At 41.7% G+C, this 27,322-nt stretch overlaps 1 protein-coding gene across 1 annotated transcript in view; it reads left to right on the forward strand.

Moving 5' to 3' along the window:
• fgfrl1a (fibroblast growth factor receptor like 1a) overlaps positions 1-24,197 on the forward strand; it is an 81,164-nt gene extending 56,967 nt beyond the window's left edge. The window contains exons 4-7 of the mRNA XM_073819970.1: positions 18,516-18,593; positions 20,335-20,619; positions 21,288-21,641; positions 22,228-24,197. Of these exons, the coding sequence (XP_073676071.1) occupies positions 18,516-18,593; positions 20,335-20,619; positions 21,288-21,641; positions 22,228-22,634 (1,124 nt within the window). The 3' untranslated portion in view covers positions 22,635-24,197. The remainder of the gene's footprint in view (positions 1-18,515; positions 18,594-20,334; positions 20,620-21,287; positions 21,642-22,227) is intronic.
• Positions 24,198-27,322: the final 3,125 nt, after the last annotated feature.

A 27,322-nucleotide genomic window follows, 5' to 3' on the forward strand; every position in this document is an offset into this window, starting at 1 on the left:
TTAATTTCAAAGGCAGGTTGAATTTCACCTTTCCTCAAACACACATATTTTTCAAAATTATATTTTAAAATTTAAATCTAATTTTGTAAACATTTTTTTGTACATCACTGTTTCTAAAGCACACCAGAAGGTTTTAGGGATTCACTGAACAGAGATTGTTTTGATATGTCTATTTCTGTTATATATTTAATACCACATTTTGCCCAGGTAGGACACCAGCCAGGTCTTCCTTGACTTTTTCTCTTCGTAATGTGAATTCAGCTGGTATTCATAAAAGCCCTGAGGGTCGACAGTCTCAGCCAGAATCTTCGCTTTTCCTTCTGTTCTGCTCCGGTAATCCTTAAAAGAGAAACGGAAACACTTAATGCAGGGTCAGTCCTCAGCTCTAGGAAAGAAGGCCTCTCTAAATCTGCCTGGGTCTCCACAGCTGAAGAACGGATTCGGGAATGGGATTGTTAGGGATTGTGCCAAAGAAGGAATGACTGTAGGTGATCAGGCTGACTCAGAAGTTGACGTTATGGAGCAGGTCAACGTTGAAGCCGCGGGAGCAAATTGGAGAATGATCTCAACAGTTCTTTGTACATTCTGGAAACACTCCACATGCTATATTTTTACAACATATTAGAATAGCTATATGTGACCAATAAATTCAAATAACAGTTGGATTGTTTTTAAAAGTAAAATAAAAATATGTCATGTATGTCAATTTATATTAAGTTTTTGGTTACACTTTATTTTAAGGTATGCAGTGTAATTATACAGAATTATGCCTTAGCGGCTCCAACATTGACCTGCTCCATCTAACATCAACATCTGATATTATGGCATAAGGATGTTTGCAGCTAATTTAAAGGAACACTCCACTTTTTTTGGAAATAGGCTCATTCTCCAACTCCCCCCGAGTTAATAAGTTGAGTTTTACCGTTTTGAAATCCATTCAGCCGTTCTCCTGTTCTGGCGATATCACTTTTAGCATAGCTTAGCATAGATCATTGAATCCTATTAGACCAATAGCATCGCGTTCAAAAATGACCAACGAGTTTCAATATTTGTCCTATTTAAAACTTGACTCTTCTGTAGTTATATCGTGTACTAAGACCAGTGGGAATGCAAAGCTTCAATTTTCTAGGCTGATAAGATTAGGAACTACACTCCCATTCCGGCGTAATAGTCAAGGAAGTTTGCTGCCGTAATAAGGCTGAAGCAGGAGCAGTAATACCACGCAGCACATGTGCAAATGCTAAACTAGCTGGGAACTCATTTCTGATAATACTCCGTCTGTCGTATGGAAGAGACCTGGATCCAATTGCGTAAGAGAAGGAGAATTTATTAACAGTCTTATAGAAGGGAACAAAGGTAATGCAACATATGCAGACAAAAAATGATGCTTCAAACAGGAACTCAGGTGACTGCGGGTACTCCGAAAAATTAACAGTCTCTTCAGAACGGGAACTCAGAAGGCCTGCCGAAAAATGCAGGATAGAAACCAGTCTCTACAAACAGGAACTTAGGTAGCTTGCAGGTTATGCAGATAGACTTTTGAAAAAGAAAAAGGATAAACTCAGACGAGGCGCCCCTTAGGCGCCCCGACGGCAGTCTCGTGAATGTTGTCCGCGACTGGGGAGCGGAGGTAAGCAGGGCGGCCAGCCAGTAGACCTCGGAGTCTCGTCCCCACGTACTGAGCGGCAGCGAGGCAAAGAACCCGGCTCCGGGCGTTAGCAGACAGCTGGAGGACTGGACACAGTGTAGGAGAGCAGGTTAGTAGACAGTAGAGCTGCACGATTCTGAATAAAATGTGAATCACGATTTTTTTGCTCAGAAAAAGATCACGATTCTCTCACGATTCTGGAGAACTTTTTTTTATTTTAAAGATTTACCCCTGAACATTAGTTTACAAACAACAGTAAAATAGCAGTGAAATAAGACAAAATAAACTTTGCTTTAAATTTAAAGAAATGTAATGAAAAATAATGTAAACAAAAAAATTAAACATTAAAAAATAAACATACAAAGGTATTATGTCAGAGTAAAGCGATTTAAAGATTCTTAGCTAGAAACACTAGCCTATTTTTGTGTCAACCATTTTTTCATAGCTGTCAACGTCCACTCTGTGGAATGCCCAAGTTTACTTCACCATTTTACAAATAAATCCTAATCTAATCATGACAAACTATATATCGTTGGAAAGGTCTAAGGCTCCTAAATAGATATTTGACGTTTTTTTGTGTTACAAATTATGTAGGAAAATAATTTATGACAAGAGTTTCATAGATTCATTTATGACAAGAGTGCACCTCAAAAATCTGCTTCATAACAGGAGTTCTGACCTTTTACTCAGACAGACTTTCTTGTTGCCTTTTTCCCCTATTACACATTAGAAATAATAAGAAATGATATATCAGATGAAAACTTAAAATTTCAAAATGCATCCTTTGGAACGCCATTTTAAAATCAGACATTGAATTAACATGGAAAATGTACATCAAATTCATATTACTAAATATTCTTGTCTATGAATTATAAAGATTTAAGATTCAATTCTTCATTTTCACGTCTCTGTTCAAAAATGGGAGTAACAGTTAAGGGGTTAATGGATCGTCATGCTCATATATTGTTCCATTGCTCTGCCGGTCCATAAATCTGGCACGATCAAAGTACTACTCTTTCAATATTCAAAGTGCTAATAGAGACCGAATTTTCCAAGCATGATACAGAGCTATCTACGCAACTTATAGCCCACATACTAATAACAGCCTAGAGCTTAATTTGAGCGCATTAGGGAGTCGCTCTCTAAACGCAGGGTATTAAAATTGCTTCTGAAAGCGCGTCCGGGTTTTACTTTCGTTTTAACAATCCCGCGAAACTCTCGGCAGCGCTGAGCGTGCATTCTACAATACAAGAAATTACTTTAACAAAACCATTTGAAAGCGCCCCCTGGCGCTCCTGAGGGAGGTTCCTGGCGGTCCCGGAGGAAGTCATCAATCAGAGAGCGGTCCAGAATGTCCCGGGAGGGGACCCAGCTTCTCTCCTCAGGACCGTAGCCCTCCCACTCCACAAGGAACTGATGGCCACGGCCGCGTCAACGCATATCAAGAATCTTGCGGACAGAGTAGACAGACGGACCGGCGGCACGACTAGGAGGAACGGATAAACGAGAGGGAGCGCGCATGACAGACTTAATGCAGGATACGTGAAAAACCGGGTGAATGCGCCGGAGTTTGGGAGGGAGCTTCAACTCAACGGTGACAGGATTGATGACCTTGGAAATTTGAAAAGGTCCCATAAAACGGGGAGCTAATTTACGAGACGGAACCTGGAGGGACAAATTGGTAGTGGAAAGCCACACTCTTTGACTTCTCACATACCTAGGACTCTTGACACGACGCTTATTGGCTTCTCTTAAAACGCGACCTCGAGAACGACACGGAGATGCTCTTACCCTCTTCCAAGTACGTCTACAGCGCTTAATAAAGGCCTGAACAGAGGGAACGTTGGACTCGGTCTCTTGTGAGGAGAAAAGGGGAGGTTGGTACCCCAAACAACAGTGAAACGGGGACAGACCAGTAGCGGAGGACGGAAGAGAATTGTGAGCATATTCTGCCCAGGGTAATTGCTCGGCCCATGACGAGGGGTTCCGAAATGCTAGACTGCGCAAAAGTCGACCGACTATCTGGTTGGTGCGTTCAGCCTGCCCGTTAGTTTGAGGATGGAAACCAGACGAGAGACTGACAGACACACCAATCAGACGGCAGAATTCCTTCCAGAACTGTGACGTGAACTGAGGTCCCCGGTCAGAGATGACGTCAGAGGGAAGCCCGTGATTCTTAAAAACGTGAGTAACTAGTAATTGAGCAGTCTCCTTGGCGGAAGGGAGCTTGGGAAGCGGTATGAAGTGAGCGGACTTGGAAAAGCGGTCGACCACGGTTAGAATGACTGTATTACCAGTCGAGGAGGGAAGACCGGTGATAAAATCAAGACCAATGTGCGACCAAGGGCGCGACGGTATAGGAAGTGGTCTAAGGAGACCGGCCGGCGGAGAGTGACCAGACTTAGATTGTGCGCAGACGACGCAAGAGGCAACAAGGCGACGTACATCGCGTTCCAAAGTGGGCCACCAAAATCGTTGACGAACAGATGCTAGCGTGCCCCTAACGCCGGGATGGGCAGATAACTTGGAGGAATGGGCCCATTGAAAAACTGCTAGGCGAGCGGATACCGGCACGAAAAGGAGGTTCCTAGGAACGTTAGGCGGTGCGACGGAATGAGACAGAGCGCGCTTAACGAGCCTCTCTATACCCCAGACGGCGGCGCCGACTACAAGCCCCGGAGGAACTATCTCCCGGGGCGTGGAGGAGGCGTCAGAGGGGTCGAAAAGACGGGACAGGGCGTCAGGTTTGAGGTTCTTTGAGCCGGGTCGATAAGAGATCGTGAAGTCGAAGCGCGCAAAAAACAATGACCAGCGAGCCTGTCGTGCATTCAGTCTCTTAGCAGAGCGAATATATTCCAGATTCTTATGATCTGTCCAGACTAAAAACGGAACGACAGAGCCCTCTAACCACTGTCGCCAATGGTCTAAAGCCAAGCGAATGGCGAGGAGTTCACGATCTCCCACGTCGTAATTACGCTCTGCTGGCGAGAGGCGGTGAGAGAAATACGCGCACGGATGAACCTTGTTATCAGAGAGTGCGCGCTGGTAGAGAATGGCCCCAACGCCTACTTCTGACGCATCGACCTCAACAATGAATTGTCTGGATACATCTGGGGTTACGAGAATAGGCGCGGTCGTAAACAAATATTTCAGACGATCGAAAGCCCTCTGGGCTGGATCTGACCATTTAAAATTCGACTTGACCGACGTAAGAGCTGTTAGAGGAGCGGCTACTTGACTAAAATTGCGAATAAAGCGCCTATAGAAGTTCGCAAATCCAAGAAAACGTTGTAACGCGACTCGAGACTCGGGAATGGGCCACTCAGTTACGGCTCGTACCTTTTCGGGGTCCATGCTTACCCCTTCCGCCGAGATTACCGAACCTAGAAAGGAGACGGTGTGGGCATGAAAGGTACATTTCTCAGCCTTGACAAACAGACGGTTCTCCAGGAGGCGCTGGAGGACACGGCGAACATGTTGGACATGAATTTGGAGGGATGGCGAGAAAATTAAAATATCATCTAAATAGACGAAGACAAAAACGTTAAGCATGTCTCTCAAAACGTCGTTGATCAAAGCCTGAAAAACAGCTGGCGCGTTGACCAGGCCGAATGGAAGAACCCGATATTCAAAGTGCCCGAGAGGGGTATTGAAGGCGGTCTTCCATTCGTCCCCCTCCTTGATACGAATTAAATGATACGTGTTACGTAAGTCTAATTTAGTGAAGACCTTAGCTCCCTGTAATAACTCGAACGCGGACGCCATCAGCGGCAAGGGATACCGGTTCTTAACAGTAATCTCATTAAGACCCCGGTAATCTATACACGGTCGAAGGGAGCCGTCTTTCTTCTTGACAAAGAAAAACACAGCCCCCGCAGGTGACGATGACGCGACAATAGTACCGGCGGCTAATGACTCTGATAAATAATCTTCGAGCGCCCTGCGTACGGGACCCGTTAGAGAATACAATCGACCGCGAGGCGGGGAAGTACCGGGTAGGAGATCGATACTGCAGTCATAGGGGCAGTGGGGGGGAGAGAAGTGGCCCGGGACCGACTAAAAACCGCTCCCAGATCATGATACTCCTCCGGAACCCCGGTAAGATCAGCTGGCTCCTCCTGAAATACTGAAACAGAGGGGACAGAATAATTAGCAGAGGACAGACAATTGGCATGACAAGACACACTCCATGAGAGGATACTGTTATTGGACCAATTAAATTGGGGATTGTGTCTAACTAACCAGGGATGACCTAACACTACCGGAGCAAAGGGAGAGCGAAATACTAAAAAGGTAAGGGTCTCATGATGGTTTCCAGACACAGTTAGAGCTAAAGGGGCTGACTGAAGATCGACTCTAGTCAAAGGGCTACCATCTAAGGCAAAAAGGGGGGTGGCCTGTCTACGGCTCCTCAAAGGAATACCTTGTCCACGAGCCCAAGCCTCGTCGAGGAAATTCTCCTCAGCTCCAGTGTCTATTAAAGCCTTGCAAGAAACAGTAGTCCCAGCCCAGCTTAAGGTGATGGGGATGGTTGTGTGAGGAGAAAGAGGTCGCGCTCACCAGTACCCCCTCCTCTACTGGCGAGCGTTGGCTTTTACGGGGCACTTTGAAACATAGTGGTTAGCAGCAGCGCAGTACATGCAGAGGCGATTCACTAGGCGTCGTTCTCTCTCCTTAGAGGAGATGCGCAAACCGCCGAGTTGCATAGGCTCAGCATCCGGAGTAAAACTGGTGTGACTAGGTGCCGCCCCCGAAGACGAGGACGAATCTGCGCCCCTGGCACGGCGGCGAAGATCAAAACGCTTCTCCACTCGGATTGCAAGATCAATGGGTGGTTCAAGCTCTCTAGGTAACTCGCGGGCAATGACCTCGTCCTTTACATGAGCGCTGAGTCCCTCCAGAAAGCGCGCCGCCAGGGCTGTCCCGTTCCATCCACTAGTGGTAGCGAGAGTACGTAATTCTATGGAGTAATCCACCACGGATCGCCTTCCCTGGCGGAGGGACGATAGCAAGCGGGATGCCTCTTCTCCATAGGCCGAACGGTCGAATACCCGCAGCATCTCCTCCTTAAAGGTGTCAAAGCGCTCAGTAAACTCAGCCTCAGCCTCCCACGCAGCAGCTCCACAGTCGCGGGCCCGTCCGGAAAGAAGAGAGATGACGTAGGCAACCCGGGCTCGTTCGCGGGCATAGGTAACTGGTTGGAGAGAAAATACAACCTCACATTGTGTTAGGAATGAGCGACACTGAGTAGGGTCTCCACCGTAGCACGGGGGATTGTTGACACGCGGCTCCGGCGCATCAGGTGACCTTGGGAACGGGGTTTCACTCCTGAACGACTGGACCTGGGTGGACAGTTCGGATAGCTGAGCCGCCAGCGTCTCGAACACGCGACGAGTAGCGGTAAGTTCCTCATCGTGTCTCCCTAGCATAGCACCCTGAAGTTCGACTGCGGTATGAATGGTCCTCTCGTTCGCTGGATCCATGTTGGTCGGATTATTCTGTCGTATGGAAGAGACCTGGATCCAATTGCGTAAGAGAAGGAGAATTTATTAACAGTCTTATAGAAGGGAACAAAGGTAATGCAACTTATGCAGACAAAAAATGATGCTTCAAACAGGAACTCAGGTGACTGCGGGTACTCCGAAAAATTAACAGTCTCTTCAGAACGGGAACTCAGAAGGCCTGCCGAAAAATGCAGGATAGAAACCAGTCTCTACAAACAGGAACTTAGGTAGCTTGCAGGTTATGCAGATAGACTTTTGAAAAAGAAATAGGATAAACTCAGACGAGGCGCCCCGTAGGCGCCCCGACGGCAGTCTCGTGAATGTTGTCCGCGACTGGGGAGCGGAGGTAAGCAGGGCGGCCAGCCAGTAGACCTCGGAGTCTCGTCCCCACGTACTGAGCGGCAGCGAGGCAAAGAACCCGGCTCTGGGCGTTAGCAGACAGCTGGAGGACTGGACACAGTGTAGGAGAGCAGGTTAGTAGACAGTGGGCGAAAAGCTGACCTGAGCCTGATGGTTAGGCAGGACTGGGACACGACAGGACACAACAGGACACGATAGCTTAGCAGGGTAGAGATTAGCCACCAGCATCTAACTCTGAAGAAATAATCCGACAAATGGCAGGGAAACAGGGGAAATTAAGTAGCAAACGGGTAGAAGAGGGAGCAGGTGAAACGAATGAGCGTGATACCAAATGAGAGACAGCTGAGGAGGGAGGATGGGAAGAGAGAGGTGGTGACCAGCAGAGGGAGGCAAAGGAAAGGTAAAGCCAGAGAGAAGGATCAGAACCAGACTCACAACACCGTCTGCTTCGGCCATATTACGGCAGCAAACTTCCTTGACTATTACGTCGGAATGGAAGTGTAGTTCCTAATCTTATCAGCCTAGAAACTCGCAGCTTTGCATTTCCACCGGTCTTAGTACACGATATAACTACAGAATCAAGTTTTTTTAAATACAACAAATATGGAAACTCGTTGGTCATTTTTGAACGCGATGCTATTGGTCTAATAGGATTCAATGATCTATGCTAAGCTATGCTAAAAGTGATATCGCCAGAACAGGAGAACGGCTGAATGGATTTCAAAACGGTAAAAATCAACTTATTAACTCGGGGGGAGTTGGAGAATGAGCCTATTTCCAAAAAAAGTGGAGTGTTCCTTTAATAGTACAGTAATTGTATTAAGAAAGTAAATAGATTCGATTTTGATTTCATGTTGACTGTTGCATAAATGCTGCTACCTTCAAGCGACCATCTACGCCAACCTGAATATCAGTCATTCAGATGTGCAAATAAAAAAAAGTCATGTTGAGCTAATGGTGGCGGAATTTAAAAGGTTCACTCATATAAAAATGGCGACGTTTAGGCCAGGTCACAGTTTTTCGTATTGTGAAATATCCACAAACATGGTTTCTCTATTCCCAAATATGCAGTGGCCAAAAGATACATTGGTGCGATCAAACATAAATATGCTTGGCAGGCAGTTAATCTGTCAACTTCTTAGTGTTATTCATTCTCGGGTTAGTCTGTAGTCAGTAATGTAGTAACGTCTCTGCTGTGACCACGGCCCATAAATTTTCACAGTTTAGAGCTGGCTGTTAATATAGAGCTGTGTAGCAGTAGAGTTGGTAATGGTTTCCATAAGCCAGTGCTGGAATTCAGTAAATCAAAGCCAAGGTAACAGCTAACAGCTAGAGCCCCATATTGTCTCTCCTGTCGAGGTTTCACTCATGAGGATTGTCTCCAAACCATCTCCAGTTTCATAGCCGACTTCACCATAGTCGTAGAGGATGACAGCATAATTAGCATGTTGTGTTCAGAAACACTGTTTTGCTTTGAGCGAAGGTGGTTGCTTCGCTTCCAGAAAAACATGAGGCAATTGTTCAACTTCATCGATGTAACCATTTTGACAGCACTGGAGGTCATAAGCAGAACATTCAAGTGCAATAAATCTTGGACACCAGAGGGTTTTTGCTGCCCCTGACGGACGTGGCACAGCCAAGTTGGACGTTTCATGCTTAGCAAGGGACCAGTGGCCTTAGCCAAAATCTACAGAAACTCCTAAGCCTTGCCAGGGAGAAAAATAGGGTACCTGGTCTGCAACCTCAACAACAAACATTACAAGAAGAAGACCACAAACTTAGTGGAACAGAAACTCAGTGCTCAGATTTCCTACGGAAAAAGGCATGTTTTCTACTGCCGTCTCCACTGCAGACATAAAAGCAAACAAACTGAAGGGTTATGCAAACATCTAAGTCATACTGAGCTTGTTCGAAATTATGAACACACCTAGATGGTCGAGGTGTGAAATGCGGCACGCTGTGGTGTCACTTTGCCTTAATGAAAGGGAAACAGGAGTTTGTTTAGTTTAGAAACCTGACAACCCTTATCCTTCCAAGATTTGTTGACTTTCCATGAATCAAACTCGGTTTTTCACCTTTATAGTCAGTGTGAAGTCTTGAAGTATGTGTGCATGTTTTATGAGCTCACAGTGTGCTATATATGTTATGGAAGTTTTTTTTTTTTTGGACATCCAAACTACATTTATAAATGGTATTAAAATGACAAACCTTGGGGTAATTCTGAAACCGCTGTTAAGGTGCCAATGAAAATGTATGCTTGATGGTTGCAATGAGCATGAGCCCGAAATGAACAAAAGAGCTATGTCTAGAGTGACCATACTTGAGGGGCTCAGTGAAGGGTATGAGCCATAGTAATTAAGCTGTTAGCCCAGCAATGAGCCGTTTTCCTTTGCCCAAACTGGAACCTCTCCTGCAGGAGTGTTAAACTGTGCACATTCTCAGATCAAACCACCCCGCCGACAGCTTCAAAGAGCTGACAGGCCTGAAAATGCCAGTCATGTGGTGAACGGATGAGCAGGGGCTGTAACTAGAGCAGAAGGGCCACAGATTTCCAGCCATAGATTTCACTCTTCACCACACGTGACTTTAGATATTTGCCTTGAATTTTTAACGTGTCTTCTTAGATTAGAAAGTTCAGTATTTCACAATAGTTGTGACTTAAGATCTTAGTGAATTGCATCAAATGCACAAATGAATCATAAACCAATAATCATTTTTTATTATTTTTTGTAGTTGTTCCTCAAATATAATCTAACATCTTAATCTTGCAATTGAGCTTGTAATGTCTGTACATTTTTGTGAATTTCAACATTTGTAAACTATGTGACAATATCTGAGTTACTTTTAGACCCAAAACACACTCTATAAATATGAACGTAAATTCTGCATATTGCTGTTTCTTAAAATGTCAACAGAAAATAATATTGTTGGCTTGTATAAACAAGCAATAAAGATACACACTAAAAAATGTTGGGTTAAAAATAACCCAACGAGTAACCCAACTATGGGTTAGTATAGCACCTTCCCATCTGTGGGTTATTTTAACCCAATGAATTGGGTTAAAATCCAGTTGGGTTAAAAGTGACCCAACAGTTGGGTTAATTATTTATATTCATTTACATCAGTATTTTCTTATAAAATTACTTAATAAAACTACACTATAACACTACTTTGTTTTCAGACACACATTTTGTTTATTTAAATATGCAAAACAATACATTAAGAAATACGTTTTGAAATGTAAAAGTTTTAATAAGTACAGCAAATTCATAAAATAAGTGTACAAGAATGTGTAAAAATATAACATTCAAAACACACAAATGTGCACATACAACTGACATTTTCAATTTGTACACTGAATTCAAAACCAACAAATGTGACTTTACATAATAAAATTTGACTCTGAATAAAAATTTATTATTTTGACCCATACAATGTATTTTTGCCATGCTACTTACAATTGGTTTTGTGGTCCAGGATCACAAATGTGTATCAATTCATATTCATTTATATCAAAACACAAATGTGCACATAGAGTACACAAGACAAACATAGACCTTTATCAATAAAACAAAACATCATAAACACAAGTAATAATAAAATAATAATAAAAATGCTTAAATCTGCTGGCTGCTGGACTAAAACGTTTTTACTGATCACTAAATACAACATTTTTAATGAAGAGGTTTTAAAACTGTCGCAAGACTGTGTTCTGCAAATGGGTGCAGATGTCTTTGGGTAGTTGATGTCATACATGTAGAAATGTTTGAAACACAGGTCCACTGCTTGTAGTCAGGTCTTCTGTTCCATTGCCTCCCCGTTGTAAATGCTACAAACTTGGGAGGAGTTCTTGGAATTAGTGCAGCAATGCTGGTGGCATCCAGTAGTGTACTTCCTTCATTCACTCCTTCCTCTGTGATAAGAAGAAGCAGAAGATGAAACATTTTACAGGAAAATTGCATTTTAAATTGTATTCAAATAGAAAGCAGTTATTTTAAATAGTAAAAGTATTTCACAATGTTACTGCTTTTGCTGTATTTTGGATCAAGTAATTGCAGGCTTAGTGAGCAGAAAATACTTCTTCATAAAACATTAAAAATCTTACTGTCCAAAAACATTTGACTGGTAGTGTATATGGAACATTAAATAGTTTACTTACATTGAAATGTTTCCGTTAATTGGCATCGATTCCACTGTTGTAGTTTTTCCTTCTCTGAAGAATCCAATGTCTAAACATAAGAATAAACACATTTAGTACAACATTTAAAAAAAAAAACACACATGCAAATCTGTTATAGCTTTATAAGAGAAACTGCTGTAATTAAAGACTGTTCTAAAATATGCACAATAATATTCAATATGAATAAGTCATAAAAAAGTTTTAATGGTATTACACTTGGTGCTGGTCGCTTTCCAAACATTGACGCTGGCCCTGTTTTGACCAGCAGGTGTCACTGTTGTGTCACGAACGTTTGGAAGCAGTAAATCAATTTGCGAAACAATTCGTTTAATTGATTCAAATCTTTTAAAAAGCCTCGTTTCTCCCGCCATCATGTCTTTCTTATGGGAGAATTCTTTTTGGATAGACACGACAGTTTCGAGAATTTAAGCACATCTCTCTGAGTAGCCTGAGTTAACGTTGTTACACACTGGACCAACAAGACAAATTGTAACACTCCAAAAGAAGTGTATGAAAAGACCAACAGGTTCTTAACTGGACAAGATTATTTATTTGGGCATTAATAGCAGGGGTGACTCAAGCACACAACCTTAATGAATACAAATGTAACACTTTTATTCTTATACAATGATACAAATATTAAAACCTCAAAGGGCAAAGCAGCAGGTTAGGATGGTTGTTAAATACATACTTCAATTAACAGTGTGGTTGATGAATCACAAGTCACCTAAGGCAAATATATAGTCAACGAACAGAAAGATATTCAGCAGAGGGCTTCCACACCTTAAAATTAGTGCATGTGTCCACCAAGTCTACAAAATCTCATTACACAGCAAACACCAAAAGTACAGCAGTCCAAAAGTGTATCAGTTAAATCACACACATCAATACACACCAAAAGGGGATGACTCAATATATATATATAGACCACTCTGGCTAACTATTTAGCCATCGTCACTATAAAACAATGAAAAGTGGCACATGAATGATAATAACCTGCCCTAATACCCCCTGCACGCACACACACACACACACACAGGTACAAACAGAAATACCGGCGCCGGGGGACCAGCAACAATTAATCACATTAAATCAGGACTCCCCGGCGCATAAAGTTCTTCATAGGCACACAAGTCAAAATAAATAAAAGCAGAAACTGGACTGCTGGCCTTCTTACCCGCTACCGGTCATGGGGTATAGCGTTCGGTAAAACAAGTGGCGGCCGCCATACTCTAGTTAGGAAGACCCGACTACAAACTATCCCTCCCAATCGCGTAACACACGTCACGGGGAAACATCCAGCCCACGTCCCGGCACGGTAGCCTCGGCAAAGAGTTCAGCAGCCCTCACATCGAAGATCCCTAACAACAACAAAGCTCATACCTTTATTGATTCCATAGAGCTCCAGCACAGGTGTTCATCATTTCCTCCTAAGGAGACACAGCAAACACACTACGGGTGCTACCCCGGTCGCCCCTCCCCTTGTCAAATATGAAGGGCTTACATCCGCCCCCCCTACTCAGAATGTGTCCACACATTCTATAACGTAGAGGCAGCAGGCCCTTTGTGGCCCACGCAGACCGCCTCAAATCCTCAGTCTGTGAAACAGGTAAACCAGAGGGACCTTCCCTCAATACAGTCTGTAATGTCTCTTCAACAATGTCCATCCTGGAGGTCGCTCCTCCTCCCTCTGAATGGGTGCTGGTAGTCCTGTAAAACAACCCCCCACCCAAGGATACATACAGCAATTACTGTTCACAGGATTGACATTAGAATCAGAGTGTAAAACTTTGCGACTTTTCCCTTCTGAGGGCAAGGCTATATCAAATTTACATGAACTTAACATATTGTGATGCAACACCCTCTCCTCACCATCAACCCCTTCCTTCTTAACCACATAGACGGGTATATCGAGATTAGGTTGTGACATAACAACATACACATTCCGTTCCCATTTATCATCCAATTTACCCTTTCCTCTGGCTCTCTTATTTAAGACCATGACCCTCTGCCCCATCAACAAAGGTTCCCCCTTAACTCTACGATCAAACCCCTTCTTTTGATGAAGTTGAGCCTTCTGAACTTGTTTTCGGGCTTCATTATAGGCAGTCACTAATCTTTTATGATGGTGATGCACCCAGCTGTCGACTGTCCCCACAAATCCATCTCCCCGGCCCAGCATAACATCAAGGGGCGATTTTGCATGACGGCCAAACATTAAAAAATATGGGGCATAGCCTGTAGAAGGATGAGGTGTGTTATTGTAGGCCTGTACCAATTCTGCCACATACTGGTCCCAATCCTCCTTCTGATCATCCTTTAAAGCAGTGGTTCTCAATCCTGGTCCTAGGGGACCCCTCCTCTGCACATTTTGCATGTCTCCCTTATTTAACACACCTGACTGAGATCATTAGCTGATTAGTTCAGTTCATGGATCTCTCTCCTCATGAGCTGATGATCTCAATCAGGTGTTAAATAAGGGAAACATGCAAAATGTGCAGAGCAGGGGTCCCCCAGGACCAGGATTGAGAACCACTGCTTTAAAGTGCCCAACATACTTAACAGTGTCCGATTGAAATGTTCACATTGTCCATTTCCTGCTGGATGATAGGGGGTTGTATGAGACTTACTGATATTATACACAGAGCATAGCTCTTTAATGACCCTTGATTCAAAATTTGGGCCCTGGTCAGAGTGCAAGTGATCAAACCCCCCAAATGGCTGTATCAAATGTCTCCACAACACCCTTGCCGTTGTCACAGCAGTCTGGTCCGCAGTGGGCACTGCAACTGCATAGCGAGTGAAGTGGTCCATCATAACCAAGATATTACACATCCCGCTGCGTGCAGTCTCCAGTGACAGAAAATCAACAGAAACAATTTGGAGAGGATACTCTGTATTGATACAAGAGGGGCACTCACTTTATTTGCAGGAGTCTTGTGCAGGTTGCATCGAACACACTGAAGGCACCATTTCTCCACTCCTCGTGCCAGCCCTGGCCAAAAGAAACGTCGATGCACCCAGGGTGCCGTCCTTCTTTCTGACGAGCACTACAGGTGCTGCCAAAGGACTATAACTCTCCTGAATAATACCATTTTCAAGCATGTTATTTAGAAGTCCCCTTACTTCTTGATACAATTTTGGTGGAATCCTATTATAATGATCTCTAATTGGGGCTGCATCAACTGTTGGTATTACATGTAAAACCCTATCAGTATACCCATAATCCTCATCATGTTCTGAGAAGACCTTCTGATGCTTAGATAACAAATCAGAAATCATTTCTTGTTTGGTGCTAAATTTCAGTGGATCTAAAGAAACAGCCACAGGCCAGGGCATCTGCTCTTGTCTTACACCCTGCACTCTATTTTGTCTCACCCCCACCTCCACAGTCTCATTATCCAATGGTCTTAGTTCTACATTTCCCTGCAACTTTGGACACAACTCAACATCAGAAATCTGGCCTAACCGACAGCGCTGAAAAAGTGTCACCGGGACTGGGGAAAGATTTAAAATTCTAACCTTAACTCTACCATTTGAAACAGTGCTCAATGATCGGGCTACCAGTAACTGTCCTGGCAATACCTCATCTTGACATGGTTCTACCAAACCCACATAATCCTTTCTATCAGGCCGAACACATGCACATGCCTCGATCACCACCTCTGACTGTGCTGGTATTATTTTTCTTTTTCCCTGCGGCCAGTAAATCGCGCTTATCTGTCCTGACTCATCAACAAAGTTTAACAAGTCTTCGCACACAGAAAACATTTGGTTCCATACCTTAACTTGCACTTCACTTTCTACCCCTAAGCCACTATCTCCAGACTGTGTCATCAAAATTTTCCTACACTCTTTAATTACATTCATTCCAATCAATCCTGAATATGATGACCCATTTGAGTCTTTGACAATAAGCACTCCCCTTTTTGGTATTACTTTGCCACAAATAATTTAATCCACCTCAATATACCCAATGTAAGGAATCACTAACCCATTCACAGCTACCAAATTAAACCTTTGAATAGGTGGATACATAGTTGGCCCCCCAGTCTCAAAATGTTTCTTAAAATAGCTTTCTGTCAATGTAGTTACTTGTGAGCCTGTATCAATTAAACAAGATGTTTTGACCCCATGTATCACAACGTTAACAACTGGGCATTGTCCTATTAAATGATCTTTCTTTTCTGATTGGCCCCTCCCTAACATACCCACTGTTTTTGCCTGCACAGTGGGTTTTACAAGTTTAAAGGCCCTTGTGCACTTTCCACCAACCTACAGCGTCTTTCAATATGCCCAACTTGTTTGCAACGGCGACAGATAGGTATTCCCTGATGGTCAAATTGATCTGAACTTTTTCGCCCACCCCTGAACTCATATCTAGGTCTGGCAGTATCACTGTTAGGCAGTAAATTCTGTACTCCCTCACGAACTTCATTAATCATTCCAGCCACCTTTTCTTTTATTTCTCCTTTTAACTGCAAGAAAACCTCCTGTTTAATTTCCTCAACTAGTTTTGCTTTATCTGGGGCTGGTTTTAACTGTACTGTTGCAGCTACAGCCTGCCTCACCTCCCCAAACTCATCCGCTCGTAAAATTGCTTCCTGTTTGACTTCTACAAAAGAACGGTGTGGTGCTGCTCTAACCATACCCCACAGTTCCCTACGCAATCCTGCATCTAAAAGTCCTAAAACAAATTGATCCCGTAAGATGTTACCCCTAATGGTCTCATCCCCCCTACTTTCCAACCGATTACTCAATTCCTGAAGTGCCAAAGCATACTGTCTAACATTCTCATCTGTCCTTTGTTTACGGATAAAGAACTGTGAACGAAGGGTTGCAAGGGGAACTATGTCTCCATAAATACCTTTCAAAAATGTCAATATCTGTTCAGCTGTTGCACGTTGTGTTACAGGCAAAGCCAACACTTCCCTCTTTGCTTCTCCATCCAAATTACTTATCAAAGCTGACACTTTCTGTGACTCAGAAAAAGGATATATATTAAACATTGATGTCTGCGTATCATACCAATCCTGAAAGTTATTTGCCTGCGTCATTTGTTCTCCATTAAATTTTTGACACCATGGTGTTCCCATAATAAAAGGAAACATAACCATGTTTGCATTCGTTCCCTGATTCTGAGCCAAAAGGGGATGACACTATATATATATATATTACTAATATTATTATTACTAACTATTTAGCCATCGTCACTATAAAACAATGAAAAGTGGCACATGAATGATAATAACCTGCCCTAATACCCCCTGCACGCACACACACACAGGTACAAACAGAAATACCGGCGCCGGGGGACCAGCAACAATTAATCACATTAAACCAGGACTCCCCGGCGCATAAAGTTCTTCATATGCACACAAGTCAAAATACATAAAAGCAGAAACTGGACTGCTGGCCTTCTTACCCGCTACCGGACATGGGGTATAGCGTTCGGTAAAACAAGTGGCGGCCGCCGTATTCTAGTTAGGAAGACCCGACTATAAACTATCCCTCCCAATCGCTTAACACACGTCACGGGGAAACATCCAGCCCACGTCCCGGCACGGTAGCCTCGGCAAGAAGTTCAGCGGCCCTCACATCGAAGATCCCCAACAACAACAAAGCTCATGCCTTTATTGATTCCATAGAGCTCCAGCACAGGTGTTCATCATTTCCTCCTAAAGAGACACAGCAAACACACTACGGGCGCTACCCCGGTCGCCCCTCCCCTTGTCTAATATGAAGGGCTTACATCATGGTCCGTGTACGGTATAAATGAACACCACTGTCTCATTTAACATTAGCCGTTTTATATATAAATGTGAAAATCAGTAGTGCGACCAAACAAACTGTAACGTTAGTTACAATACGTGTGGAACCCTCTTTTAATTGTAAATAATACCGCAAAAAATTTAAACCTTAAGTAATGGTAGATGGTGATTTCAGTAAGTTAGCTACATTTTGCCACTGATTATTAACTTTAGGTTACTGTAATGCATCTCTAAACAGTTTCACTAGTCTTTCCTGGTAATTTTTATTTACTTTATTAATGCTAGCGAGCTAACAGCTAATAACGTTAGGTTATTCATTTACAAACGAGCTGTAGTTACAATAATATGCTGACAAAAGGGAACCATAACTTTGTAAAAAAAATAAACATTCAATTTTGCATTTCACGTTTCATTTTATAAGTATAATGTTACAAGAGTTATCAAAACCCTTACCTCAAACTGATGCAGCAGCTTCTTCTGTCGTCTGTCATTCACTTGTGTCCGTTAAAATTTGAATCGTCGCCGCGGGAACCAATTTAACCCAACGCTGGTTTATTATTAAAAATAACCCAACAATTTTTAAAAAAATAACCCAACATAGTGACCCAATATGTGCAACCCATCTATTGGGTTAAACAAATAACCCAACGTTTTTTTCTGTGTAGTAAACTAATAATATGACAGAGACATCTTAAGGACACTCTATCACCCCCTTGAGTCCTGAGGTTTGTTACCACCCTTGTAAAACAAGAATGCAGTATATCTAGCAAGATGCTTCTGCGTCTTGAGTAATCTATGTTTCCGGCCTAATTCTGACACTCTCAAGCTCTGAAATGCAGTGTTGGTATTTGAAGGCTTTTAGCTACAGTATCATGTTTGCTCACAACTCAGCTGATCAGGAGACAGTTGTTCATTTTGGTTTAGGTGGAGAAGGATTGCAATTATTTGGCCGAACACAAATATATGTAGCAATCTCATAGTTGATTCTTATATTAATCGGGGGAAATAACATTTGTAAATACTCCATTCTCCATCTCTCTTTCTTTCTCTAGATGACTCCAGTTCAGGGAGAGAAGGTGCCAGACCAGCTGGTGAAACCGAGTACTCCACTGACCTGACGGGAAAACTGGGTAAGGTGCTACAGTCCTCTGATCCCCTTTGATCTCCTTCATTCCTGGTATTTATAATTGCTGCCCAGAAAGTCACTGAAAATATGCACAACAGCTGCCAAGTTGTTTCATAAGCTGCTTTTCATTAAATGCTTTTAGTTACATTGTATTTGTTGTAGCATAAGATTGCTTTTTTGTTGTAGTATAGTAGTGGTAACATTTGTTGTAGCCATTTTGTCATAGTATAGAAGCATGCCAAGATGACATTTATCGCAACATAGTAGCAATGTTGTTTTGTTGTAGTACACTAGCGGCGACATATGTTGTAGCATAACAGCGTTGCCATTTTGCTTTAGTATAGTAATGGTGGCATGTTTTATAGCATAGCTTTTTTTAATGCACTGTAGTAGCACTGCTGTTTTGATATCCCTGTTGAAAAAAAACAGCATATGATGGTTAGGTATGTTTTGAAGCTTGGCTGCTTGTTTAAACTGGTCCTTAGCTGGTCATGTGCTGGTTCTAAACAACTAGCTCCTGCTCAGGACCAACTCAGGACCAGCACATGACCAGCTCAAACCAGCAGCCATGTTTTAAAAAATACCATACCAGCATATGCAATTTTTTTCAACAGGGATAGTACTAAAAGTAAAACATGGTACTCAAAGCATCATTGTCTTATACAGCATGCCTTGTACTGAATGAGCATTGGTCATCCACGTTTGATATGTAGGCCTATGGAAAAACACATTGCCAACTGAATGGAAACTGAGCTTGTCACAGAGGGTACAGCATGTACAGTTCATGACCCCTGTATTTTCCCATCAAACCCCTGTCTCTGGCACACATGTGGCTGAATCTTCCCAGATACTGACAGGTAACCCTGCGGTCTGGGATTGGACAGTCCCCACTCTTATTTCCTGTGGCTCTTTACCCCCTGGAGTTACAAACTCCTACCTCTGGAGTCCAGTGTTTGCTTTGGTAATTGCGTTTGACAAGCCAAAGAGCAGGCTATTTATGTGAAGTGTGAGGGGGGAAGCATTCCATTCCCCTCTGACAGCTGCCATCTGATTTGATATCGGAGCACCGCTAAAGTCGGCGGTGTTCAAAGAGGGCCTGACCTGCTTGTTTTTGTACTGTGTAGCATAGCAGTTGTGATGGCTGCTAGTGGATGATGCTTAGTTTACTATTGTATTTGCTTTTGTGGTGTTTGTTCAGAGTCTGCTGTGAGCACTAACATTCAGCAGGGAACTATAGAATGAAACTACAGAGGAGCTGCTGTTTGCTTTGTCTGATTGCATTCATGGTGTGGTGCTTTGTTCAGTAAATTTGCTCACACAAGAACTTCATGTCCGCTCTTTTATGCTTTATTTTCTTTGTCATGTTAGTGGTGTTGTGTCAATTCTGATGATGTTGTCCATCTTTCTCCCTTTATTTATTTAAGCTCTTGAAAGCAGTAATCATGATTTTATTTAAAATTTAGTTTCAGACTTCAAAATTAAATCTAAATTGTTCGTACAAGTATTATTTCACTAATAAACTAATATTTCACTCCAAAGTCAAAATAAGATGTAAATAGAGAAAACTGAACCTGAAGACTTTTATTTATGTAGTGTAAATTATTTGACACAGACATGCTTTTCACATTAGTGAAGTGCCAGTAGGCTGTAAACCTGAGAAAACTATTACAATCAGTTTTTAAGGTATTGTATTTCAAAATGGAATGGTGCCTTTACCCTTTCTTTCTTTATGTCTTTCTTTATAGTGCGGCCCCGCTTCACGCAGCCGGCCAAAATGAGAAAGCGTGTGATCGCCCGGCCAGTGGGGAGCTCAGTAAGGCTCAAGTGCACCGCAAGCGGCAATCCTAGACCCGACATCGTCTGGATGAAAGACAGCAGGCCTCTGACGCCTGAGGAGGTGGGCGAGGGCCGAAAGAAGAAGTGGACTCTCAGCCTGAAGAATCTTACACCTGAACACAGTGGCAAGTACACGTGTCATGTGTCCAACCGTGCCGGGGAGATCAACGCCACCTATAAAGTGGAAGTCATCCGTGAGTCATCAGCCTCATTTCTTTGATGTTTTCCTGGAATGCAATTGAGCTTTTGATGACTCACTTATATAGTGTAGAAAGAATGAACATGCGTGTTTAACATTACCTCTCTCATTGCTGGATGCTATTCAAGGGGGATTAACAGCTGCCTGGCATCCTGTCAGAGTTTAGGACCCAATCATTCCTAACAAACAACATTAGCATGCTTTATTATCACTAACACACTGCAGCACCAGCCAAACTGTCTCAATCAATTAATGGTTTATTATTATGTATGCATGATAATAAATTGATATTTCAATTCTATATTATTCATAACATTTTTATATTATCTATATTACATTTTTTATGGTTTGCTATAGATGGCATGTAACACTGTTATTAAATTGTCTCATAAATAATAGCTTATATCCAATTTATTTTGTTGATCCAGGTTTTTAGTGCTGCTCCAAATTAATTTGCTGCATTTGCTGACTTTATAATTACATCCTAACATGAGAAATGCATTAATCTTGCTCTCAGTAGAGTCTTATATAACCTTTTTTCCTTACTCAAAATAGCCTAAAACTATTTTAGGACTGAAAATAGAAAAAACAATCTGTGCATTATAGACCCGTAATTATGTTAAACACAGATTAGTAAATAAAATCATCCTTGTTTTATTACAGAGCGCACAAATTCCAAGCCCATCTTGACAGGCACTCATCCGGTAAACACTACAGTAGACTACGGTGGCACCACGTCTTTCCAATGTAAAGTGCGCAGTGATGTCAAGCCGGTTATTCAGTGGCTAAAGAGGGTCGAGCCAGGTGGTGAAAACAAGTACAACTCCACCATTGAGGTCGGAGACCATCGCTTCGTTGTGTTGCCCACGGGTGAAGTGTGGTCACGACCAGACGGCTCCTATTTGAACAAGCTACTTATCACTCGAGCCAAGGAGGAGGACGCTGGCATGTACATCTGCCTTGGGGCCAATACCATGGGCTACAGCTTCCGCAGTGCCTTCCTTACTGTTCTGCCTGGTCAGTGTTATTCTCTGTGACATTTTAGTAGCATTTTAATTTTCCCTTGAAGTTCACTTATAATAGGCTATTTAGTCAAGGTTTCTTGTTCCAAAACAATTATAATTTGTCATGCTGTTTTTACTACTGGCGAAAGAGCATCAATAAACATACTATGATTAAAAAGTTTTTTTTATGTTTTTAAAAAAGTCTCACCAAAGCTGCATTTATTTGATTTTAAAATACAGTAATATCATTCCTGTGATGGCAAAGCTGTATTTTCAGCTCTTCAGTGTCACTTGATCCCTTCAAAATTCATTCTGATATGCTGATTTGATGCTCAGGAAACAATTATTATTATATCAATGATGAAACCATGATACATTTTTTATATGATTAAAAATTGTAATTTAAATACAAATTTTTAATTAATTTGCACTCTTGATGCACATTATGTAAACGATTTGTGTTATGATTAGTAAATAAAGTGCTAAATACTGCATCAGCATGTAGATGTGGGCACTTGTGTTGATGTTGTTTTAGGTTTGTTTCTTGTCAGTTTTGCTGTTTGTTATATTGTGGTTTTCTCGTCTCTGTTTTCAACCAGATCCAAAGCCGCCATTCTCCCCGATCCCATCTGTTCTGCCTCCCAGCCTTCCCTGGCCCGTCATCATCGGCATCCCCGCGGGAGTGGTCTTCATTCTGGGCACCGTCCTGCTCTGGTTCTGCCAGTCCAGGAAGCACTGTTCCTCAGGAGCCATAATCTCAGCCCAGACCTTACCCAACGGCCACCGGCAGCCACCTAGAGACCGGGCACTCGCGGCTGCCGATAAAGACTGCATCGGCTCCGTCACCTATGAGGAGTATTTGGCTCAGCAGCAACAACAACAGCTTCTGCTGGCCCAAGCTGCTCCCAAAGTCTACCCAAAGATCTATTCAGACATTCATACACATACCCACTCACACGTGGATGGCAAAATTCACCAGCACCAACACATCCACTACCAATGTTAGCCTTCATACTTACAGTCCTCTGGTTCCTTCTTCACATATCTTTTCAGTCTGTGACCCAACATTTTGTCGCTAAAATAGGGCAGCGTGTTGGCCGGGATGGACAAGGGCTTCCTCAAACAAACATTTCTGCTCAAAACCTAGAGAATGGAAAGACAATTGAGCCACGTTGTTGCAGTCTAACCAGTCCCTCGCTCTGAATACCACAAGCATAAAGAGATTATGAACAGTGGGGTGGAAAAAGGCAAGGCTAACGAACAAATAATGATATTTGAGTCTGTTTTGAAATGGAGAAATGTTTTACAGAAACACTGCTGACAGAACAAACACTTTTGCAGACTTGTATGGGACAAAAGACACACATGTATTGTCTCTTCAATCTGTGTTCAAACTGCGATTCAGCCGCAAACTGATGCTACGACATTTTAATACGATTTTTTTCATAAGCCCATTGACTAACCTTGTGAATGGGGCCAAAAGGATTTTTGGATAAGCACCAAATCTCAGTGAAACGTTCGTTTGCATGCATAAGAAAATTGTTTGCAGATATTGAGAGATCCAGTTACAGTTTATTTCCTGTAACAGTTTATATCTTTTAAGGCCGATTGAATGCATGAGAGCGTATGTTCATGTTTTTTTGCAGGTATGGTCTACCTTGTTTCAACTTTAAGAAATGGTGTAGGTTCAATCTAGTTTTCTGTCTAACTGTATCTTTAATGGAAAAAGAGAATATCTTTGAGCTCTGGTTATATTGTAACTAAAGATATGATGAGATTTTGGCATTGTATGTTCTGGCAAGGGTTCCTTGTGTTTTCATTAACTTTTATTTCCAGAGCCTGCTCTGAATAACCTGAGGTACCGCAATCCCATAGTTCCTCTATGGTCTTGTTTTTTTCGTTTATGTGAAAGGGGAGTTGTATTTTCATAATCTTGACCACTATAATGAAGACTGTGTAAAATGCCTTTGACTGCTCATGTAATGGCTCCCCTTTAATATTTACAGAAGTTGAGTCAGAGTTTCAAAAACAAACATTAGACTGAAACTCATTGTCCGTGCATGTGTTTACCGTGGTGTTCATGGTAAAAGGTCAATGCTGAAAGGACTGCGAGAATACAGGAATGCACTTAACCCAGACATCTGCTAGCTACTTCAGCAAAAAATAAAAATTTAAATTCATTGCCCCTCCCCTGTTATTTTAAGAGAGTCGGCCAAAAGAGGAAAACTTTGTGAAACTTTAGCGATTCTAAAATAGTTAATTTATTTGTAAGCAATGTTTTGATGCTTTGAATTGGGCATTATCTAGATGTTTTAAACCAAATATGAGTATACATAGCATTGTCTTCCCTTAGCTGCATTGTAAGCTATGTAGCATATATCAAGTGTTAAATATTTATGTGCTGTTGAAAAAAATAACACAACAGTCCTAATTAGTATCTCTGTATGGACAATCTTGTACAGTCTGGCCTGTTTCTATGTTAAAACATATATGTTTGTCACAATGAAACATTAAAATCGTTTTATAATTATCATAAAATGATAAAGCTCTTGTTCACCAGGTATGAAAATGTGTTGAGTGTGTCATTTTCTATTAATATCTGCTGTTGCAAATGTAACGACATACATCTTTATTTAGAATACCATTAAATTTATCTAATTTTATACCTATTGCTTAAAGTATTAAAAATAACAAATTACGGATCTATTACTAGTACTACACCGACCAGTATGACCTGTTAAATGAACAGCCACAACATTAAAACCACCAGCCTAATATTGTGTAGGTCCCCCTCATACTCCCAAAACTGCTCTGATGCATGGAGGTATAGACTCCATAAGGCCTTTAAACGTGTCTGATCCATGTATCTGTGGACATTAGCAGCATCAAATTTGTTGGTCCAGCACATCCCATAGATGCTCAATCAGATTGAGATCTGGGGAGATTGGAGGCCAAGGCAACACCTCATACCATTCCTGAAGGAATGCACCGTGACAGGGTTGATTTTCCATTGAAAGAGGCCACTAAAGGGAACATCAGGGAACACTATTGCCATTAAAGGATTAGTTCACTTCCAGAACAAAAATGTACAGATAATGTACTCACCCCTTTGTCATTCAAGATTTCATGTCTTTCTTTCTTCAGTCAAAGAAATTATGTTTTTTGAGGAAAACATTTCAGGATTTGTCTCCATAAAATGGATATGTATGGTGCCCCAGAATTTGAACTGCCAAAATGCAGCTTCAAAGGGCTCTAAACAATCCCAACCGAGGAAGAAGGGTCTTATCTAGCGAAACGATTGGTTATATTCTAAATAAATTAACAATTTATATACTTTTTAACCTCAAATGCTTGTGTCGCATCTCAGCGATGCACATGCGTAGTCTGTGTAATCTCTGTCAATACAGTTAGGGTATGTCGAAAAACTCCCATCTCGTTTTCTTCCCCAACTTCAAAATCATCCTGTATCACTGCAAAAGTACCGACCCAGTGTTTACAAAGTGAACATACAGTGTAAAGAAGAACAAACGCCCTTTACAAAAAAAGATAAAACAGCATTGTAGGATGATTTTGAAGTTAAAGACGAAAATGAGATTGGATTTTTTTTTACATACCCTAACTGTATTTACCCCGATTACACAGACTACGCATGTGCATAGCAGAGACGAGACGATACAAGACGAGCATTTGAGGTAAAAAAGTATATAAATTGTCAATTTGTTTTCGAAAATAAACAATCGTTTCACTAGATAAGACCCTTCTTCCTTGGCTGGGCTTGTTTAGAGCCCTTTGAAGCTGCGTTTAAACTGCATTTTGGAAGTTCAAACTTTGGGGCACCATATCCATTATATGGAGACAAATCCTGAAATGTTTTCCTCAAAAAACATAATTTCTTTACGACTGAAGAAAGAAAGACATTAACATCTTGGATGACAAGGGGGTGAGTACATTATCTGTACATTTTTGTTCTGGAAGTGAACTAATCCTTTAAGGCAGGGGTTTTCAAACCTGTCCTGGAGCCTCCCCTGCCCTGCACATTTTGTATGTCTCCCTTATTAGGCACACCCAATTCAGGTCTTGCAGTCTCTACTAATGAGCTGATGATTTGAATCAGGTGTATTAGATGAGAGAGACAAGCAAAATGTGCAGGGCAGGGGAGGCTCCAGGACAGGTTTGAAAACCCCTGCTTTAAGGGGTGTACAGGGTCTGTAACAATCTCCTGTCCTGGAGGCACCCCTGTTCTGCACATTTAGTATGTCTCCCTTATCAGACACACCCAATTCAGATCTTGCAGTCTCTACTAACAAGCTGATGAGTTGAGTCAGGTGTGTTAAATGAGGGAGACATATAAAATGTGCAGGGCAGGGGTGCCTCCAAGACCACTAATCACCCAAGGTTTCCCAGCAGAACATCACTCAGAGCGTAACTCAGCCTGCCTTCTTCCCATAGTGTATCCTCCTGTTACTCATCCCCAGGTAAATAACACACACATCTGGCCATCCACCTGATCTAAAATGAAAAAAACGTTTATTAGACCAGGTTGCTTTCTTTAGTTGGTGGTTTAGTTCTGATGCTCATGTGCCAATCGTAAACACTTTCTGTTGGTGGACAGGGGTCATTAGGGGGACTCTGACTGGTCTGTGGCTACGCAGCCCTATATGTAGGAAACTACAATACACTGTGTGTTGAGCTATAATTGCTCTTCTGCATCACTGCAACATGGCCTTGATTCTGGTTGTCCTTCCTTGATCCTGGTACTAACCACTACATACCAGGAAAACCCAAAAAGAATGATGATTTGGTGCTCATAAACGTTTCTTATTATTATCAATGTTGAAGAACAGTTGTGATGCTTAATATTTTTGTGGAAAACGTGATACATGATGAATAGAAAGTTCAAAATAGCATTTCTGGGTAATATTATAAATGACTTTACTGTCACTTTTAATAATTTAAATGCATCCTTGCTGATTAAAGCAGCCATTTTTAAAACCAAAATTTTGAATGTTAGTGTGTATATATAGGTGAGTAGCCTAGAGCTGTATATAATGTTGATGCTTTTTTATATAAGTTTCTTTTTTATTATTGTCACCATATACTGATCATTGATCTCTTTTGAAAAATGATACATTAACTCAACATTTTTTTGTGCACAATGTTTTAACTAATGGTTTAATCTTCTTTTATTTGTAGTTGACTTCATGTTGAATTTCCACAACATTAAAACCACCAAAGATTATGTATTGTGCATTTCTTTACATTTGGGCTTTTTAAATAATTTATTCTAAATTACGTTGCATTCCTTTGAATTTGCATTGATTGCATTATATATTGACGTAATACTGTATTTCTTTGCTTATTACATTAGTACATAAACGTGTACCTGCATTTGAGAGATCTGAGTTAACCACTACATAACATTGATGTTATGCTGCATGTTTCTTAAAGGGAGCAACTGTGTAGTTGTGATGCAGTGATAAGCTCTTTGTTTTGCTTACATTACTTTAGGCATGCATGTGTATTGTTGTTAGCTAGCAGTTATATCTGCATTTGAGGGAGTTTAACATTTTTAGCTAGTTCAGTTAAGTCAGTTTTATGTGAAGAAATATTGTTTTAGTGACAGTGTACTAATTCATTTTTATGAAAAGATTATGTATTGTGCATTTCTTTACATTTGGGCTTTTTAAATAATTT

The sequence above is a fragment of the Garra rufa genome, chromosome 16 (genome assembly GCF_049309525.1).
Source record: "Garra rufa chromosome 16, GarRuf1.0, whole genome shotgun sequence".
NCBI classification, from domain to species: Eukaryota; Metazoa; Chordata; class Actinopteri; order Cypriniformes; family Cyprinidae; genus Garra; species Garra rufa.